Genomic DNA, 14,386 nt, shown 5'->3' with positions numbered 1-14,386 from the left:
ATATATTAAACACAATATACTTACTTAAACATCCCTTTTTTTATCGTAATAATTTTGATTTCACCGTTATAGATAAAAAGTAAACAATAAGTTTTATATACATGACTTTTTAATGAGTGATTTAATTATACTATATATACTATATAAATATATAAATTGTCCATAATGAAATATTAAAAAAATATATATAAAATATGTTCACTAATCAAAATGTATTATTATATTCATATATTGAGGCGAATAATGTAAGTATAAAAGTTCGTGTGAGCATGGGTAGAAGACAGGGCAGAGGCACGTGATTGAAAGTTGAAAGAAAGAAGGACAGATAGGAATAGGATCATAGGAATTGCAAAAAACGTCAAACAAGAGCAGCCTTAGGAGTGGGGTCGTGGGGAGGGAAAAGTTGTGAAAATAATTGTTGCTTAGTCAGCAATCCCAGGAGATCCAATCAGCTGGCACCATGATGACAAACTACCAAATACCATTCCAATTCAGCAAATTACAGGAATGGCTGATTCTCGGGAACAGGAACAGGCTCAGCCGCTGCTCCTCCCTGCTTCTGATTCGAATTCCAAGCCAACTCAGTTTCAACGCCCTCCCAGAGTTGCCTCCCTTGATGTCTTCCGTGGCCTCTCTGTTTTTGTAACTAACTAACTAACTCACTCACTCTTTGTTGCTCTCTTCTAGTCAACGCCCTTGACAAATTCGGTTTTCAGCTGATGATGGTGGTTGATTATGGTGGCTCCATCTTCCCCATGATAGCTCATGCCCCCTGGAATGGAATTCACTTGGCTGATCTCGTCATGCCTTTCTTCCTCTTCATAGCCGGAGTTTCTCTTGCTCTTGTTTATAAGGTAACACGTTACATCTTCTTCTTGTTTCCTCACTCATTATTCCATTCATTCATTCATTATTCATATAATTTCAGACAAGGCCTCCAAGAAGACTAGCAGCCACATCGCAAGCCTTACTCAGAGCACTCAAACTCTTCGCCGTTGGTATCCTCCTTCAAGGTAATCGTAATTCCTAAGTATAATTGTAATTCTTATATACCATGTAATTCTTCTGATTTGTATTGGTTATCATTCAATTCAGGTGGCTATTTTCATGGAGTAAATTCCTTCACTTTTGGTGTTGACATCCAAACAATACGCTGGCTGGGAATTTTACAGGTGAGGTATTCCCCCTTCTTTCTTACAACTTACAACTCACAATTCATGATGAATCTGTAAGTCTTCCGTTCTTCTGTCAACCCAGAGGATATCTATTGGATACATTGTTGCAGCTTTATGCGAGATTTGGCTTCCACCTCCTCGCTGCAAAGAACACAAATTTGACCTCAGAAGTTATTTCTCGCATTGGTAAATTTGACCTCTCTCACAATCGCTTTAATTCCATTATGCAATCATCATCCGTGTTAAAGATATAACCATTCAAGTCGTCTCCTCCTATCAGTTTAAACTTTTAGAAAAAGTAGTATCATGACATAGTATCAGAGTTTCTATGACCGAAAAGTTTAGAATTGAAAAAAAAAAAAAATAGCATAAGGCAAATAAAGAGAGTAAAGAAGACCTACTTGTTTGAAGGGGTGTGTTAAAGATATAATTATTTATGCAGTCTTCTCCTATCAGCTTAAGTTTTTGGGAGAAATGGTATCATAACAATCTGTTAATGTCATCGCTTAGACAACTGTATACTGCCTCTCTCTGGTTACTGTTTATCAATCCCCAAATATGTCAATAGCACTTAACTTCATTTTAATGAAATAATATTTTCCCTTCATTTTACCTTTTACTCAAATAGCTGAATACTAGTAGAGTAGTGATGTTCATCCATTATATGCAGGTTTGTTGCTGTAACACTATTGGCGCTTTACTCGGGATTATTGTATGGTCTATATGTGCCAGATTGGCAATTTCCAGAATCAATCTCAACCTCTTCTTTTCCTCAAATTGATGGTGACATTATTTACACGGTAAGATTAGGCTGAACCTGGCTTTGACTTTTGTTCTGGATTTGATGCATGAGCCAATGTTTTTAATTACAATATGATCTGCATATGTTTACAGAAGATGGTTTTCTATGCTAATTAAGTTTGCATGTTTAAATTCATTTGTTGTAAATATGCTGCTGATGATTGCAGTGTTTTCAAAATTGATAAGGTGAATTGTTCTGTGAGAGGAGATCTTGGACCTGCCTGTAATTCTGCCGGAATGATTGATCGCTATGTGCTCGGCATTAACCATCTTTACAGAAAGCCTGTTTACAGAAATCTTAAGGTAACTTATACTTGCTCAATTTCTTTGCTCCATGGTTTACTGCATAAGATGATACATCAATGTCTTGCTCATGATCTACCTGCCAGGAGTGCAACATGTCTACCAAGGGCCAAGTTTCGGATACCTCACCTCCATGGTGTCATTCTCCATTTGATCCAGAAGGCATTTTAAGGTGCTCAATCTAAATACACTTTCTAAACTTATTTTTCTTCTTTTATAATTCGATTGATTAAGAAAATGAGGACCTTAATTAGATACCTTTTTGTGAGATCCTTGTTTACTTTGAACAATCATAACTGTGTGTCCTCATTTTTTTTATGTGATCTTGTTTGATTCCTTCTATTGTACCATGGTTTTGATGAACCTAAAATGGATTGTTTTCTATAAATTAAATTGCAGACATCAGTAATCTACTATCATCTTTTGTTCTTAACATTCTTTATTAGTATTCCATTGTGTGTAAGTTTCATTTTGGTTTTAAAGTCATGTTGGTTGGACCAATAGATAGACAGTTTATAATCCTTTCCAATTGTTCACAGCTCCATAACTGCCGCAGTGTCATGCATTATTGGACTTCAATATGGCCATGTTCTTGCCCATCTACAGGTAAGATTGAGCATCAAGTTTATTGAAACTCATGGCATGTAAAATTTATCATTCTCAATGATATGAACACTTAAAAGCCTTGATACTCTGGTTCAAATATTGTGTATCGGCATTGAGTCATCTCCCATACTTTTAGTTAACTATGGATTCAAATTTACTTTTCTGTATAATTCTACTATAGGAACACAAAGGGAGGCTAAACCAGTGGCTATGGTTATCAGCTTCATTTTCGGCCCTCGGGTTTTTCTTGGCTTTAATAGGTGTGTGCTATATAAGCTGTCTGTGGATTTCTTCAATATGTGGAGTACTTACAATAGGTTACTAACTTACAGTTTAAGGATGATCTTTCATCATCATGATTGTTTGTATTTTTGCAAATTATTAGCTTCTTTTTAAGTTAAATGATGCTATAGAAGAAATGATATATATTTTATCCTTTTTCAGGCATTCCTCTAAATAAATCTCTGTACACAATCAGTTATATGCTAATAACCTCCGCAGCTTCTGGCCTCACGTTCATCGCTTTATATGTTCTGGTGAGTTATTACTTCTTAGTGCTTTTGCCAGAGAATAATATCTGGATACGGATTCGATAATATATAACATCCTTTATTGGCTTCATTACATTTTTATATTCTTTTCGTGAGCATTGTGTCATGTGGCATTTACTTTTGTTTTACATTTTCTGATTTTGAAGAAATTGTAATAGTGTTTAGACAGTGCAGGTAGATGTTAATGGTCACAGGCGTTTAACAAGTGTGTTGGAATGGATGGGAAAGCACTCATTGAGCATATTTGTGCTCGTGTCGTCAAACATGATTGTGATTGCTATTCAAGGATTTTATTGGACTAAGCCCGAAAACAACATTGTAAGATACTCTTGCATACTGCTTTACACATTATGTTGTCAGTTTTAATGTAGTTACCACTTGCCACAAACAGTTAACCATACCATTTGAATGCACATATCTTCTCCTTGCAGATACATTGGATTGTAACACGTTTTGTGCACACATAACATAAGGTCCTCTCGTATTGCTAGCTTTGCACGCTTCGTCTTCTTTCATAACACGCATCCTCAGGCAAAGGGATCAACAAATCGAGCCTCCAGCAAGCTAAATCATCAAAATTACCCTTCTCTCCCGAGTTTGAGTGCTTACTCAATTGCATAGGTGCTTCAGTATAGCACGAATTCATCAAATACTATGGGGTCATTAGAAATAATCAAACTAATCTTTGTTGAACTTCCATCTTTGCTTTTATAAAATTGTGAATATAAGTGCTGACTTGATAAGGTTCTACTGCACCTATTCTCTGTTTGATATTTTTTATTTTCTTCTGACTTTAGTATTAGTATATTTATAAATAGCTTAGCAAATGATCTATTCTTATTATTCTTTGTTCATAATGGTATCCTGGTTGTTCTAAAGTTATGTTATTTAAAAAATGCTTTCTTGCAATTCATGCTTGCCTTTACCCCATGATATACTTTTTTAAAATAAAATAACTGACATTAGAAGCGAAAACAAGACTTATTAGCTGAAACAGTGGTTGAGGAGCAGCAAGGCAAAGAACTCTCAAAGATTGTTTATGAGCTGATTCCTACTATGAAGAATAATTCTGCACAAAAATCATCAAGAGCCAGGAAGGTGGATAACTCTTTTACACTAAGCATTCTCATAATGATTTTGTTGTCTGACTTTTTAACAATTGTATAATTCTATTTTTCAGAGAAGTAATGACAGAAGCAGAATGTCTATGTGCCGAACCGAGGAGGCGGAGAGATATTTTCAAGATTTTATTTCAGATGTTGAAGACACTACAGATATTTCTTCTCTGGATGGAGGAAGGAATGATACAAGCTCATCCATTGGAGGATTGATAAAGCCAGAAACATATAGTATCCCACCCACCAATAATACCTAGATTCCTGGTTTAAAAGATGGGGTTAGCTTGCCATGGATACAAGGGGAGACTAGTAATGATGTTTCTCATGCGACAAGCCTGAATCATAAAGCACAGATGACCTTCACCCCAAAGGGTGCAAGTTTAACTCAGGTTATCACTGAACTTTAATTATTTTCCAAATGAAAATGTGCTTGAGATCAAATTGTTTTCCAAATTATATATATTTGATACACTATTTGAGAAGTATTTTTGTTCATAATTGTAATTTGATTCTCTTTAGAAGTGAGGTATTGCTAACTTTTTTCTCAAAAAACAAAGTTATAAATTGAAAGACCAAATTAAATAAATCAAAGTTTTAAAAATTAAAATGAGATACAATTGTAATTTCAAAAACTAGTTTGATTATTAATTCAACCACATCTGGAAGAACAACTAAAAAAAGTCTAGGTAGGGATATCACATGAACGCCGAAAACAGGAGGTCACACACAGGAAACCAAAAGAAAGAGAGTACAAGAACACCACAGCAAGCACCTTCAATCATACCGAAATATTTTCCTAATAATCTAACGGCGATATGAGTGTCGCAGATACTAGATAACTTACAAGAAACAACCCAAGTGGGATTAATACAAAAATGGATAATTTTGTAGTTGGCATCAACCCAGAAATCATGGTAGCCCCGAAGCAAAGGGTGAGAAAGTTCAATGATGTAATAGAACCGAAAACATTGCTTGACAAGACAGATTTTCCTACTGCAGTAAAATTGAGGGATGAAGTAGCGTTTACAAGATTATTACTATTTGGACCATTGTTGCTACCACCCTAAGTGAGTCCACCTGGGGGATTTAGAACTGTATGATAAAGTGCGGTCACGACGAAAGTAGCAACTACCATGACAGCGTTGCGTTGTTGTTCACTTACTTGCATTCTAGTGTGATTCATTAGTATGAACAAAAGTGTCAGAGTTGAGTTAAATTTTAATTTGTTTTCACGATTGGAATCATCATCAATTGATACACCCCGTTTTGCTTTAGCCTTCAATAATGTTTTTATAATCGTTGGTAAAGCAAGAGCTTCTGCTAAGTCTAATGCTGTTCGATTCTCCAAATTCTTGGCATTTATCTTCACTCTTTTCATCAATAAATCAACAGCCTGCGTGCACCCAATTTCAAATTAATTAACAACTAAATTCGATCAAATGGAAAAGTATGCTGTTTTGCTGGATTTTGAACTTATTAATAAACGATTGGTTTGGAAAAAAATGAAAATTATGAAATGAGCTTTTTTAATAACTCTTGTAATTTGAAAAAAAATGTTTTGTTATGATTAACTGAATTTATTTTATTTAATAATTGTTAGACATGTTATAAAGGACAATTTACGTTTTATTTTAGAGAGAGTTGAATATAATGTAAATAGAAAAAAAAATAAATAAGTCCTTCATCATTTGATTTGTATACATTTAAATTTTTGAGAATTTAAAAATACATTTAAACCTTGATCTTTTCAAAACTTGAATATATTGATTCTTCATATTTAGTTGGACCTGTCGGACCGAACGAAAAAATCAAATGTGACTCTCATGATATGTATGCAAACATGAAAGAGTTTTTAAAATTAGACAAATTAGATCTAGGATTGATGTGTCCATATTAAAATAAAAAAAAGTAAAAAATTACATTTTTAAATTCTTATGAACTTAAATGTCTACAGACTAAAAAATCAAGATCACTTTGTCCTTTTCTCGCAAGACTGATACCTGTTGGTTAGCATTGAGTGTTGCTATGTGCAAAATGGTATTGCCATCTGAATCCTTCCAGTTTAAAATAGAGCGCTCTAAAGAATAAGCATCCTCACGGACAATGCTCCTGACCCAGCCAACCAGAATTTGAAAGGCTCTCAAGTTTCCATTTATGAGCGAAATATGGAGTGCAGTCTCATTTTTCATATTCACATCTTCAATAGAATCAGGGCATGCTTCAAGCAAGTCAATTAAAAGTGTGATGTTTTCATTATCATCACCAGATTGACATAGAAAATGCAAAGGAGTGACGCCTCCTCTTCCTTTAACACGAACGAGATCTTTGTTGATTTCTACAAGGCGACGCACCAGATTGTGTTGATTGTTTTTTAATGCAAGGTGGATTGGACTAAAACCACCAAATGAAGGCTTCAATCTCATAATCTCTATGGAAAACTCTAGATGTCCTGTAAAAGAGAGTAAAAATCATATTTTACACAAAATTATTAAGAGAGTATATATTAAAGGTCTAAAATTGTAATATGATTTAAATAGTAAAATTGGAGATTTAAGCGACTTTGCCTGCAGATGCAGCAGTGTGCAAAGGAGTGTTGACAAACGGTACTGCATCAACTTCCTCCAAAATGCGTGGATCCTGCTCAATAACTTTGTAGATAGTGTCTATTTCTCCTAACCAAGCAGCAGCATGCAACTCCCTAATATTTGCCATGTTTGAAAACCTTCCTTGATTTTCTTTTCAGAACCGAGGATCTTAATACCAAATGTTGGGACGGAAAAAAACTGGACTCAACCCTTGAATGGCCCGATTATAATAAGTGGCAATCGTTTACCTTCATTTTCTATGTATTATTTGAGTACCTTGTGAATGATGTCATAAACTATATTTTCTAAGAACTTGAGTGAAGTCAAACTATATATTCTAAGTTGATGAAACTGAACAAAGCGCGTGATTTTATAGTTTTTTAAACTTTCAATATTATGCATTTTTTTTTTGTATTGGGTTTGAGTGTTGGGCCAACTTTCCTGTCCAATCCACATCTCTACATGTTCAAAATATACATTCGAACAATCAACTTGTGTTTATTGTGTGGTTAGTTTTCAACTATAGCTTGCCTCTCATTTGCATATTCAGCTAGCATGCACCCTGCTTTAGATCCTTGCTGATCAATCGCAACTTCTCCACTCTTGTTTAATTTGCACACCAAGCTGGAGTCTCCAACCGAGTATCTCGTTGGCTGCTTCATATATACTTCCAAATTATCATGGGTTATTAACTTATAATAAGGATGATTTCTTCATCATCGTGATTGTTTGTATTTTTGCAAATTATTAGCTTCCTTTTGATTTCAATGATGCTATATGAGAAATGATACTTGTGCTCGTGTCGTCAAACTTGATTGTGATTACTATTCAGTATTCAAGGATTTTACTGGACTAAGCCCGAAAACAACGTTGTAAGATATTGTTGCATGCTGCTTTACACATTACATGTCCAGTTTTAATGTAGTTGCCACTTGCCACAAACAGTTAACCATACCGTTTGAATGTACATATGTTTTCGGAAATGAATCCTCTCCAGTTTTTTTAATACTTGACAAGATCCAGTGTGATTTCTCATCTTTGATTCTATAAACGGGACCAAAAATAAATAAGAGAGAGTAATGAATGGTTAGATTAAGCACTGGATACCATCCAGTTTTTTTCACTGAAGAGGATCCACTCCCCTTCATACGTTTCGTCTTCCTTCATAACAAACATCCAGCAAGCTAAATCATTAAATTAACCTTTCTCTCCTGAGTTTGAGTGCTTACTCAATTATATAGGTGCTTTAGTATAGCAGATTTCATCAAATACTATAGTATAGTCCGAGGGAGATTTTGATGGAAAATTACTATAAAAAGAAGGACCTAGCTTTTACCAGGTGCTTGGGATTGCCTTTCACATGGGGTCATTAGAAACAATCGAATTAGTCTTTGTTGAACTTCCATCTGAAATTGTTGGACTTTGCTTTTATAAAATTGTGAATCTAAGTACTGACTTCATAAAGTTGTACTGCATCTATTCTGTATTTGATATTTTTTTATTTTCTTCTGGCTTTAGTATTAGTAAATTTATAGAATAGCATAGCAAATGATTTATTGTTATTATTCTTTATTCATAATGGTATCCTGGTCCTTCTAAAACCAAGTATGCTATGGAAAAAATGCTTTCTTGCAATTCTCACTTGCCAAACCCCATGATATGACAATAGAAGCGAAAACAAGAATGTGTTTGAGGAGCAGCGAGGCAAAGAACTTTCGAAGATAGTTAATGAACTGTTTCCGGGTACGAAGAACAAGTCTGCACGAAAACCATCAAGAGCCAGGTGGATAACTCTTTTACACTAAGCATTCACATAATGATTTTCATGTCCGACCATTTAACCATTCTATCATTTTATTTTTCAGAGAAGTAATGACAGAAGCAGAATGGGGTTTAACAGATGGGGTTAGCTTGCCATGGTTACAATGGGAGACTAGTAATCATGTTTCTCATACAAGAAGCCTGAATAATAAAGCACATGTAGGAAACACAGAGAAAAAAAAAGGGGTGTTTAATTTTTACACAAACACATATAGGAAACTAAAGAGCACCCACCCAAAGGAAGAGAGTACAATGACTAACAGTTGATCCAATCCATTCAAGCAAGCTGAAATATTTACGCTTAGTGCTCCTACGGCCATATCACTGCCTCAGAAACAAAATAGCTCGTCATAAAGTATAGAATTGAAAAAACTGCAAAAGCGGAGAATGATTTTGGCAGCATGGAGATAATGATGCCAATCGCAAACAAAAAGACGTAAGCATTCAAGACTGTAACAAGATAGAAAGTTTTCTGTGGCATGACAGATTTCCCTGCTGCAGTAGAATTGTGGGATGAAGTAGAGTTTAGAAGATTCTTACCACTTGGATCATTGTCGCTACCCTGGGTGAGTCCACCTGGGGGACTCAGAACCGTTTGATAAATTACGGTTAACATGAGAGTAGCAATTACCAAGTTAGCGTTGCGTTGTTCTTCACTTACTTCTGCTTTTATGCGATCCATTACTAATACTATAGAACCACGTCGAAACCGGTTGATAAATAACGCAAATCTATCTTGTAATTTTCTATTCATCGTTGGCAAAGGACGAGCTTCAGCTAAGTCTAATGCTGTTTGGTTTTCCAAATTCCTTGCATTTATATCCACCTTTATTGATCCTATCAATAAATCAAACGCCTGCGTGCACCCAATTTAAAAATTAATTAAGAACTAATGAATTCGACCTCAAGATTAATTTGATTTTTGTATTTTGATAGTTCACTTTTTACCACTTGACCTGTTTGGCTAAATAAATAAGCTTCAAAAAATGTATAAGATTGAACTAAGTAAACGAACTGAATGAAGCATGGTGGAGCTTAATGTGAGTCGAGTCGAGTCACAAACCAATGTGAGATAACTCCACCCTTATTCGTAGTGTTTATAATTTTACATTCGCAATGTTGCTTGTTTTATTAAGAAAAATAGACAAAAATATTCATGTTAATGGTCGAAACATATATAACAAAAGAACCGTAATACTAGAGTGACAAAAAAAAGTAAGTAAAATTTGTCTTATTTATTATTTATTAATTGTTGTAATAATTAATAAATATTAAATAAAGTAAATTATGGTTGTTTTTGGTTATTTTTTTTGTTATTAAACTTTTTTAAAAAAGAAAAAGCACAATTTTATTAAAATTGTATAAATTGATGAAATTATATATATATAAAATTAGGTGAATTCTACCTAACTCTTTTTAAAATAAAGAGTAAATTATTCCCTTAAGCATGTCTAATAATTATTGAATAAAATGATTTGACTTATCACAATTAATATTAACTCTTAATTAACATAAGTTATGATAATCTAACTAGCTAATTAACCAAGGTATAACTTTTTATTCCCTTAAATATGTCTAATAATTGTTGAATAAAATGATTTGACTTATCGCAATTAATATTAACTCTTAATTTAGCATAAGTTATGATAATCTAACTAGTTAATTAACCAAGGTATAACTTTCTTTTTCAATTTATAGAAATTACTAAAAAATTACATTTTGTAATTTTAACCGCACAATAAAAATTTTTAAAAAATAAAAGGAATAAATAAAATTTTTTGGTGCCTCTTTAAGGTTGAAAGCCAATAGAAATTCTATTTGTGTCCTTCTATTTTAAAACTAAAAAGTGTATTACTATTGCACTTTCTATGCTTAATAATTTATCGTTCAATATCATTAATTGACTTTTTCATATGTTCATATTTATCGATCACTTCTTATACTTAAGTCTTCAACAAGCACCTAACATATATATAAGAAAAAAGTTAATTACCAGTCTCTTTTTTTTCTTTTTTTTTTAATCCATTTGATTTTTACGTAGTATTATATATGTACATGTAATACATTTGAAGACAGTTTTAGAAAATTTTGATATCTAGTAATTTTTATAATTTACAAAAGAAATTATATCATGATTAATTGATTAGGTAATCAAAATTAAGAGTGTATATAAGTCAAGTGAAGTCGAGTTCGTCTTGGTCTGGACTCGACTTTAACTAATAATTGGGTCTATTTTTGAGATCCTTATCCGATCCTAAATCCGATGAAATCTTACTACTTTCAGGTCACACTAAAACCAGGTCTAAGCCAGTGAAATTCAGGTCTTGACAAACTTTACGTCGAAAAATTATGATGCACTTATTTATAAAGAAGAAAAAAACATACTTGTTACCGATGAGTTGATATCTATATTTGAACTTGAAATTGTCTATAAATTCTAATTTTATGCTTTTTTTTTTATCTATTTTCTAATTCAACAAATGTGATTAAAAACAAAACAATAAACTTATAATTAATATAACATAATATTAAAATTAATTTAAAAAATATATATTTTTTTTAGTTCTCTTAGAGTGCATATAGATTGGGTGAAACCAGATTTACTTTGATTCAGATCCGACCCTAAATAAGGATCGGGTATATTTTTAAGACTCTTAACCGACTCTAGATCTGATGAAATCACACCAAGTTAATTTCCCAAAGTGTTCGAATTCGGACCATCTTTGGATCGAACCGAATCATGTGAACTCCTAATCAAAATTTAGATTAAATTAAAAGTTAAAGTTAATTATAATAAACTAACTAATTTCATTCAATAATCATTTAACATATTATAAGGAGTAAGTTATTCTTTATTTTAGAGAAGATTAAGTAAAATTCACTGTATAATTATTTGTTATTCAATTATCATAACTAAATTTAAAAAAGTTTTTGTTGAAAAAAAAACGAATCAATTTCATCATAAAATTAGGAGCGAGCATTTACTTTGAAATATCAACTTAAAAGGAGGGAACTACACTACATGTGGAGTATATAATTTGGACTGCAGTTTTTTAAAAAAAAATATACATTAAAATTAATTATAAAAATTAATTATTATATATTTATGTATAAATACATGTGTAGTTTAATTTTTTTTAAATATAAATTTTTTATTTTTATATATATTTTATATTGATAATAATTATACTGGTTGATTTTAGTGTAGGCTAGTATGATTGTTTCAAAATATATATAGAAAGTAAGCATGACAGGTACCTGTTCGTTATCATTAATTATTGCTATGTGCAAAATGGTGTTGCCTTCTGAATTCTTCCAGTTCAAGATGGAAACCTCTAAAGAATCAGCGCCCTTACGGACATTCTTCACGAGCCAGTGAACCAGTTTTCGAAAGGCACTCAAGTTTTGATTTATGAGGGCAATATGCAGTGCAGTCTCATTTCTCACGTTCACATCTTCAATAGAATCAGGGCATGCTTCAAGCAAGTCAATTAAAAGTTTGATGTTTTTATTGTCATCACCAGATTGACATAGAAAATGCAAAGGAGTGACGCCTTCTCTTCCTTTGACTCGAACGAGATCTTTGTTGATTTCTACAAGGCGACGCACCAGATTGTGTTGATTGTTTTGTAATGCAAGGTGGATTGGACTAAAACCTTGCTCGTTTAGCTTCCAACCAAATGAAGGCTTCAATCTCATAATCTCTATGGAAAATTCTAGGTGTCCTGTAAAAGAGAGTAAAAATCATATTTTACACAAAACTAAAAGAGTATATTAAACTTCTAAAATTGTAATATGATTTAAATAGTAAAATTGGAGATTTAAGCAACTTTGCCTGCAGATGCAGCAGTGTGCAAAGGAGTGTTGACAAACGGTACTGCATCAACTTCCTCCAAAATGCGTGGATCCTGCTCAATAACTTTGTAGATAGTGTCTATTTCTCCTAACCAAGCAGCAGCATGCAACTCCCTAATATTTGCCATGTTTGAAAACCTTACTTGATTTTCTTTTCAGAACCGAGGATCTTAATACCCAATGTTGGAACGGAATAAAACTGAACTCAACCCTTGAATCGTCCGGTTATAATAAGTGGCAATCGTTTACCTTCATTTTCTATGTATTATTTGAGTACCGGTGAATGAAGCCATAAACTATATAGTCTAGGAAGAGTAAAGTAAAACCATATGTTTTAAGTTGACTCACCTAACAAAGCGCGTGATTTTATAGTCTTTTTTTTTTTTTGGTACAAAGGAGGCCCTAGGCCAAAAAAGGAAACAACTAGCAAGTTCTAGGAAAAAACCTTCCATTACAATCAGCTAAAACCAGCAAGGAAAGTTGGCTGGGGAGTTGATAATAATAGAAAAAAAAAAAAAAAAAAACCCAATTATCTCAGTTTATCCTAATTCAAATTTTTCCCTCACCCTTTTCACCTAGTCATTCTTTACCACTGCTGTATGTTTTCATGGAGACGCGTTGACGCGTTTCCGTCCGCTTGAAGAACGCTGTCCAGTGCTGCCTCTGCTCGAACACGCGACGTCGCACCGCCATCACCATCATTCTGCCGGGACGCGTAATTATTTAAATTTTGTTTTTTTTATTTAAATTAATTTAATTATTGTTGGCAAATCTTCGCAGACTCTAACTTGGTTACAATACTTTTCCATTGTAACTTGATTCTCTTTAGAAGTGAGGTGTTACTAACTTTTTTCTCAAAAAAACAAAGTTACAAATTGACTCTAGATCAAACACACTTAAAAGGTTTTTCAAAAAACAAACAAAAAAGTCGATCAAAATGTCCACCGTAATCCATGAATTGGAAAGACATAACACATTTACACCGTTCTCCTTTTAACATGAAAAAATTTGGAGAATCTTTTAGTTACTCAGACAAGTCTTTCTCATTTACACGATTACATCTAAAGGATTACCTTAAAGCTAAAAGCAAAGAAGATTTTATAATCGAGAGATGCAGGCAATTGTTTGTTCATAGAGCACTTAGATAAATTGTATTTGATTTATTTAAAAGATGACATCTCAGTAGATAAAACAGAATCCACCTAAGTGCTCCATGCAGAAGTAATTAATTCTCAATTATTTTAAGACATGTCTCTGTCTTTGAAGGGTGGCCAGAAATGATAGTTTACTCTATTATTATAGTTCATCAGGCCATGTTTGCAAAGGAAAAGTCTAGGAGGCCAGCAACTTTGTTAAATTCTAGCCAGCATGTAACCATCAAAGAAAAGTGAGTCATTGGATGAAATTTCAAACCAATCTCACACCATTAAAACCATCATTGATGGTTATTTGATGGTTACAAATCACAAAAGTTGATGGCCCCTAGCATTCATCGTTTCCAAATTGAAGGCTATATTTGAAGCTAGTAAGCTGGTGAACAATATAAACATTATATGCCGAAGGTTTTTTTT

At 33.2% G+C, this 14,386-nt stretch overlaps 4 protein-coding genes across 9 annotated transcripts in view; 2 read left to right on the top strand and 2 right to left on the bottom strand.

Moving 5' to 3' along the window:
• Positions 1 to 5,052, top strand: part of LOC107612896 — a 9,936-nt gene extending 4,884 nt beyond the window's left edge. Inside the window, exon 7 of the mRNA XM_016314671.2 lies at positions 4,617 to 5,052. Coding sequence (XP_016170157.1) covers positions 4,617 to 4,811 — 195 coding nt within the window. The 3' untranslated portion in view covers positions 4,812 to 5,052. The remainder of the gene's footprint in view (positions 1 to 4,616) is intronic.
• Positions 301 to 4,279, top strand: LOC107612897 (heparan-alpha-glucosaminide N-acetyltransferase). 4 transcript variants are annotated; one of them, XR_001613872.2, is made up of 13 exons: positions 302 to 642; positions 717 to 854; positions 929 to 1,013; positions 1,096 to 1,172; positions 1,258 to 1,361; positions 1,846 to 1,975; positions 2,163 to 2,279; positions 2,366 to 2,451; positions 2,819 to 2,885; positions 3,067 to 3,145; positions 3,330 to 3,421; positions 3,606 to 3,754; positions 3,868 to 4,279. XR_001613872.2 is itself a non-coding variant. In XM_021110227.1 (13 exons), exons 1-13 carry the CDS (start codon positions 508 to 510, stop codon positions 3,901 to 3,903), a joined length of 1,299 nt encoding a protein of 432 aa, XP_020965886.1. In that variant the 5' UTR covers positions 303 to 507; the 3' UTR covers positions 3,904 to 4,279. The 4 variants fall into 4 exon arrangements, 3 of the variants coding, with proteins under 3 accessions (XP_020965887.1, XP_020965886.1, XP_016170158.1); XM_021110227.1 differs by having other exon boundaries at positions 303 to 642; positions 3,602 to 3,754; XM_016314672.2 differs by having other exon boundaries at positions 308 to 642; positions 3,611 to 3,754.
• Positions 4,793 to 8,785, bottom strand: LOC107611799 (ankyrin repeat-containing protein BDA1-like). The gene is made up of 2 exons (XM_021110231.1): positions 6,555 to 8,785; positions 4,793 to 5,947 (listed from the first exon to the last, which is right to left on the bottom strand). Exons 1-2 carry the CDS (start codon positions 6,975 to 6,977, stop codon positions 5,618 to 5,620), a joined length of 753 nt encoding a protein of 250 aa, XP_020965890.1. The 5' UTR covers positions 6,978 to 8,785; the 3' UTR covers positions 4,793 to 5,617.
• Positions 9,134 to 13,126, bottom strand: LOC107611798 (ankyrin repeat-containing protein BDA1-like). Of its 3 annotated transcripts, XM_016313690.2 has the most exons (4): positions 12,796 to 13,125; positions 12,219 to 12,685; positions 9,501 to 9,816; positions 9,134 to 9,284 (listed from the first exon to the last, which is right to left on the bottom strand). In XM_016313690.2, exons 1-4 carry the CDS (start codon positions 12,941 to 12,943, stop codon positions 9,271 to 9,273), a joined length of 945 nt encoding a protein of 314 aa, XP_016169176.1. In that variant the 5' UTR covers positions 12,944 to 13,125; the 3' UTR covers positions 9,134 to 9,270. The 3 variants fall into 3 exon arrangements, with proteins under 3 accessions (XP_016169176.1, XP_020965888.1, XP_020965889.1); XM_021110229.1 differs by having other exon boundaries at positions 9,167 to 9,816; positions 12,796 to 13,126; XM_021110230.1 differs by having other exon boundaries at positions 9,167 to 9,816; positions 12,791 to 12,893.

This window comes from Arachis ipaensis, chromosome B08, assembly GCF_000816755.2.
Source record: "Arachis ipaensis cultivar K30076 chromosome B08, Araip1.1, whole genome shotgun sequence".
Lineage (NCBI taxonomy): Eukaryota > Viridiplantae > Streptophyta > Magnoliopsida > Fabales > Fabaceae > Arachis > Arachis ipaensis.
The sequence above is the reverse complement of the archived record's forward strand: the minus strand, read 5'-3'. Positions and strand labels throughout refer to the sequence as shown.

Excerpts from the sequence above, each read along its gene's own strand:
- LOC107612897 (XM_021110227.1), top strand. The coding sequence starts at position 508 with ATGGCTGATTCTCGGGAACAGGAACAGGCTCAGCCGCTGCTCCTCCCT. Across the intron at positions 2,886-3,066 it reads ATGTTCTTGCCCATCTACAG|GAACACAAAGGGAGGCTAAA; the intron begins GTAAGATTGAGC and ends ATTCTACTATAG. Across the intron at positions 3,755-3,867 it reads CTAAGCCCGAAAACAACATT|ATACATTGGATTGTAACACG; the intron begins GTAAGATACTCT and ends TTCTCCTTGCAG.
- LOC107611799 (XM_021110231.1), bottom strand. The coding sequence starts at position 6,977 with ATGAGATTGAAGCCTTCATTTGGTGGTTTTAGTCCAATCCACCTTGCA. Across the intron at positions 5,948-6,554 it reads CACTCAATGCTAACCAACAG|GCTGTTGATTTATTGATGAA; the intron begins GTATCAGTCTTG and ends GGGTGCACGCAG.
- LOC107611798 (XM_021110229.1), bottom strand. The coding sequence starts at position 12,943 with ATGGCAAATATTAGGGAGTTGCATGCTGCTGCTTGGTTAGGAGAAATA. Across the intron at positions 12,686-12,795 it reads GCACACTGCTGCATCTGCAG|GACACCTAGAATTTTCCATA; the intron begins GCAAAGTTGCTT and ends TCTCTTTTACAG. Across the intron at positions 9,817-12,218 it reads TAATTAATGATAACGAACAG|GCGTTTGATTTATTGATAGG; the intron begins GTACCTGTCATG and ends GGGTGCACGCAG.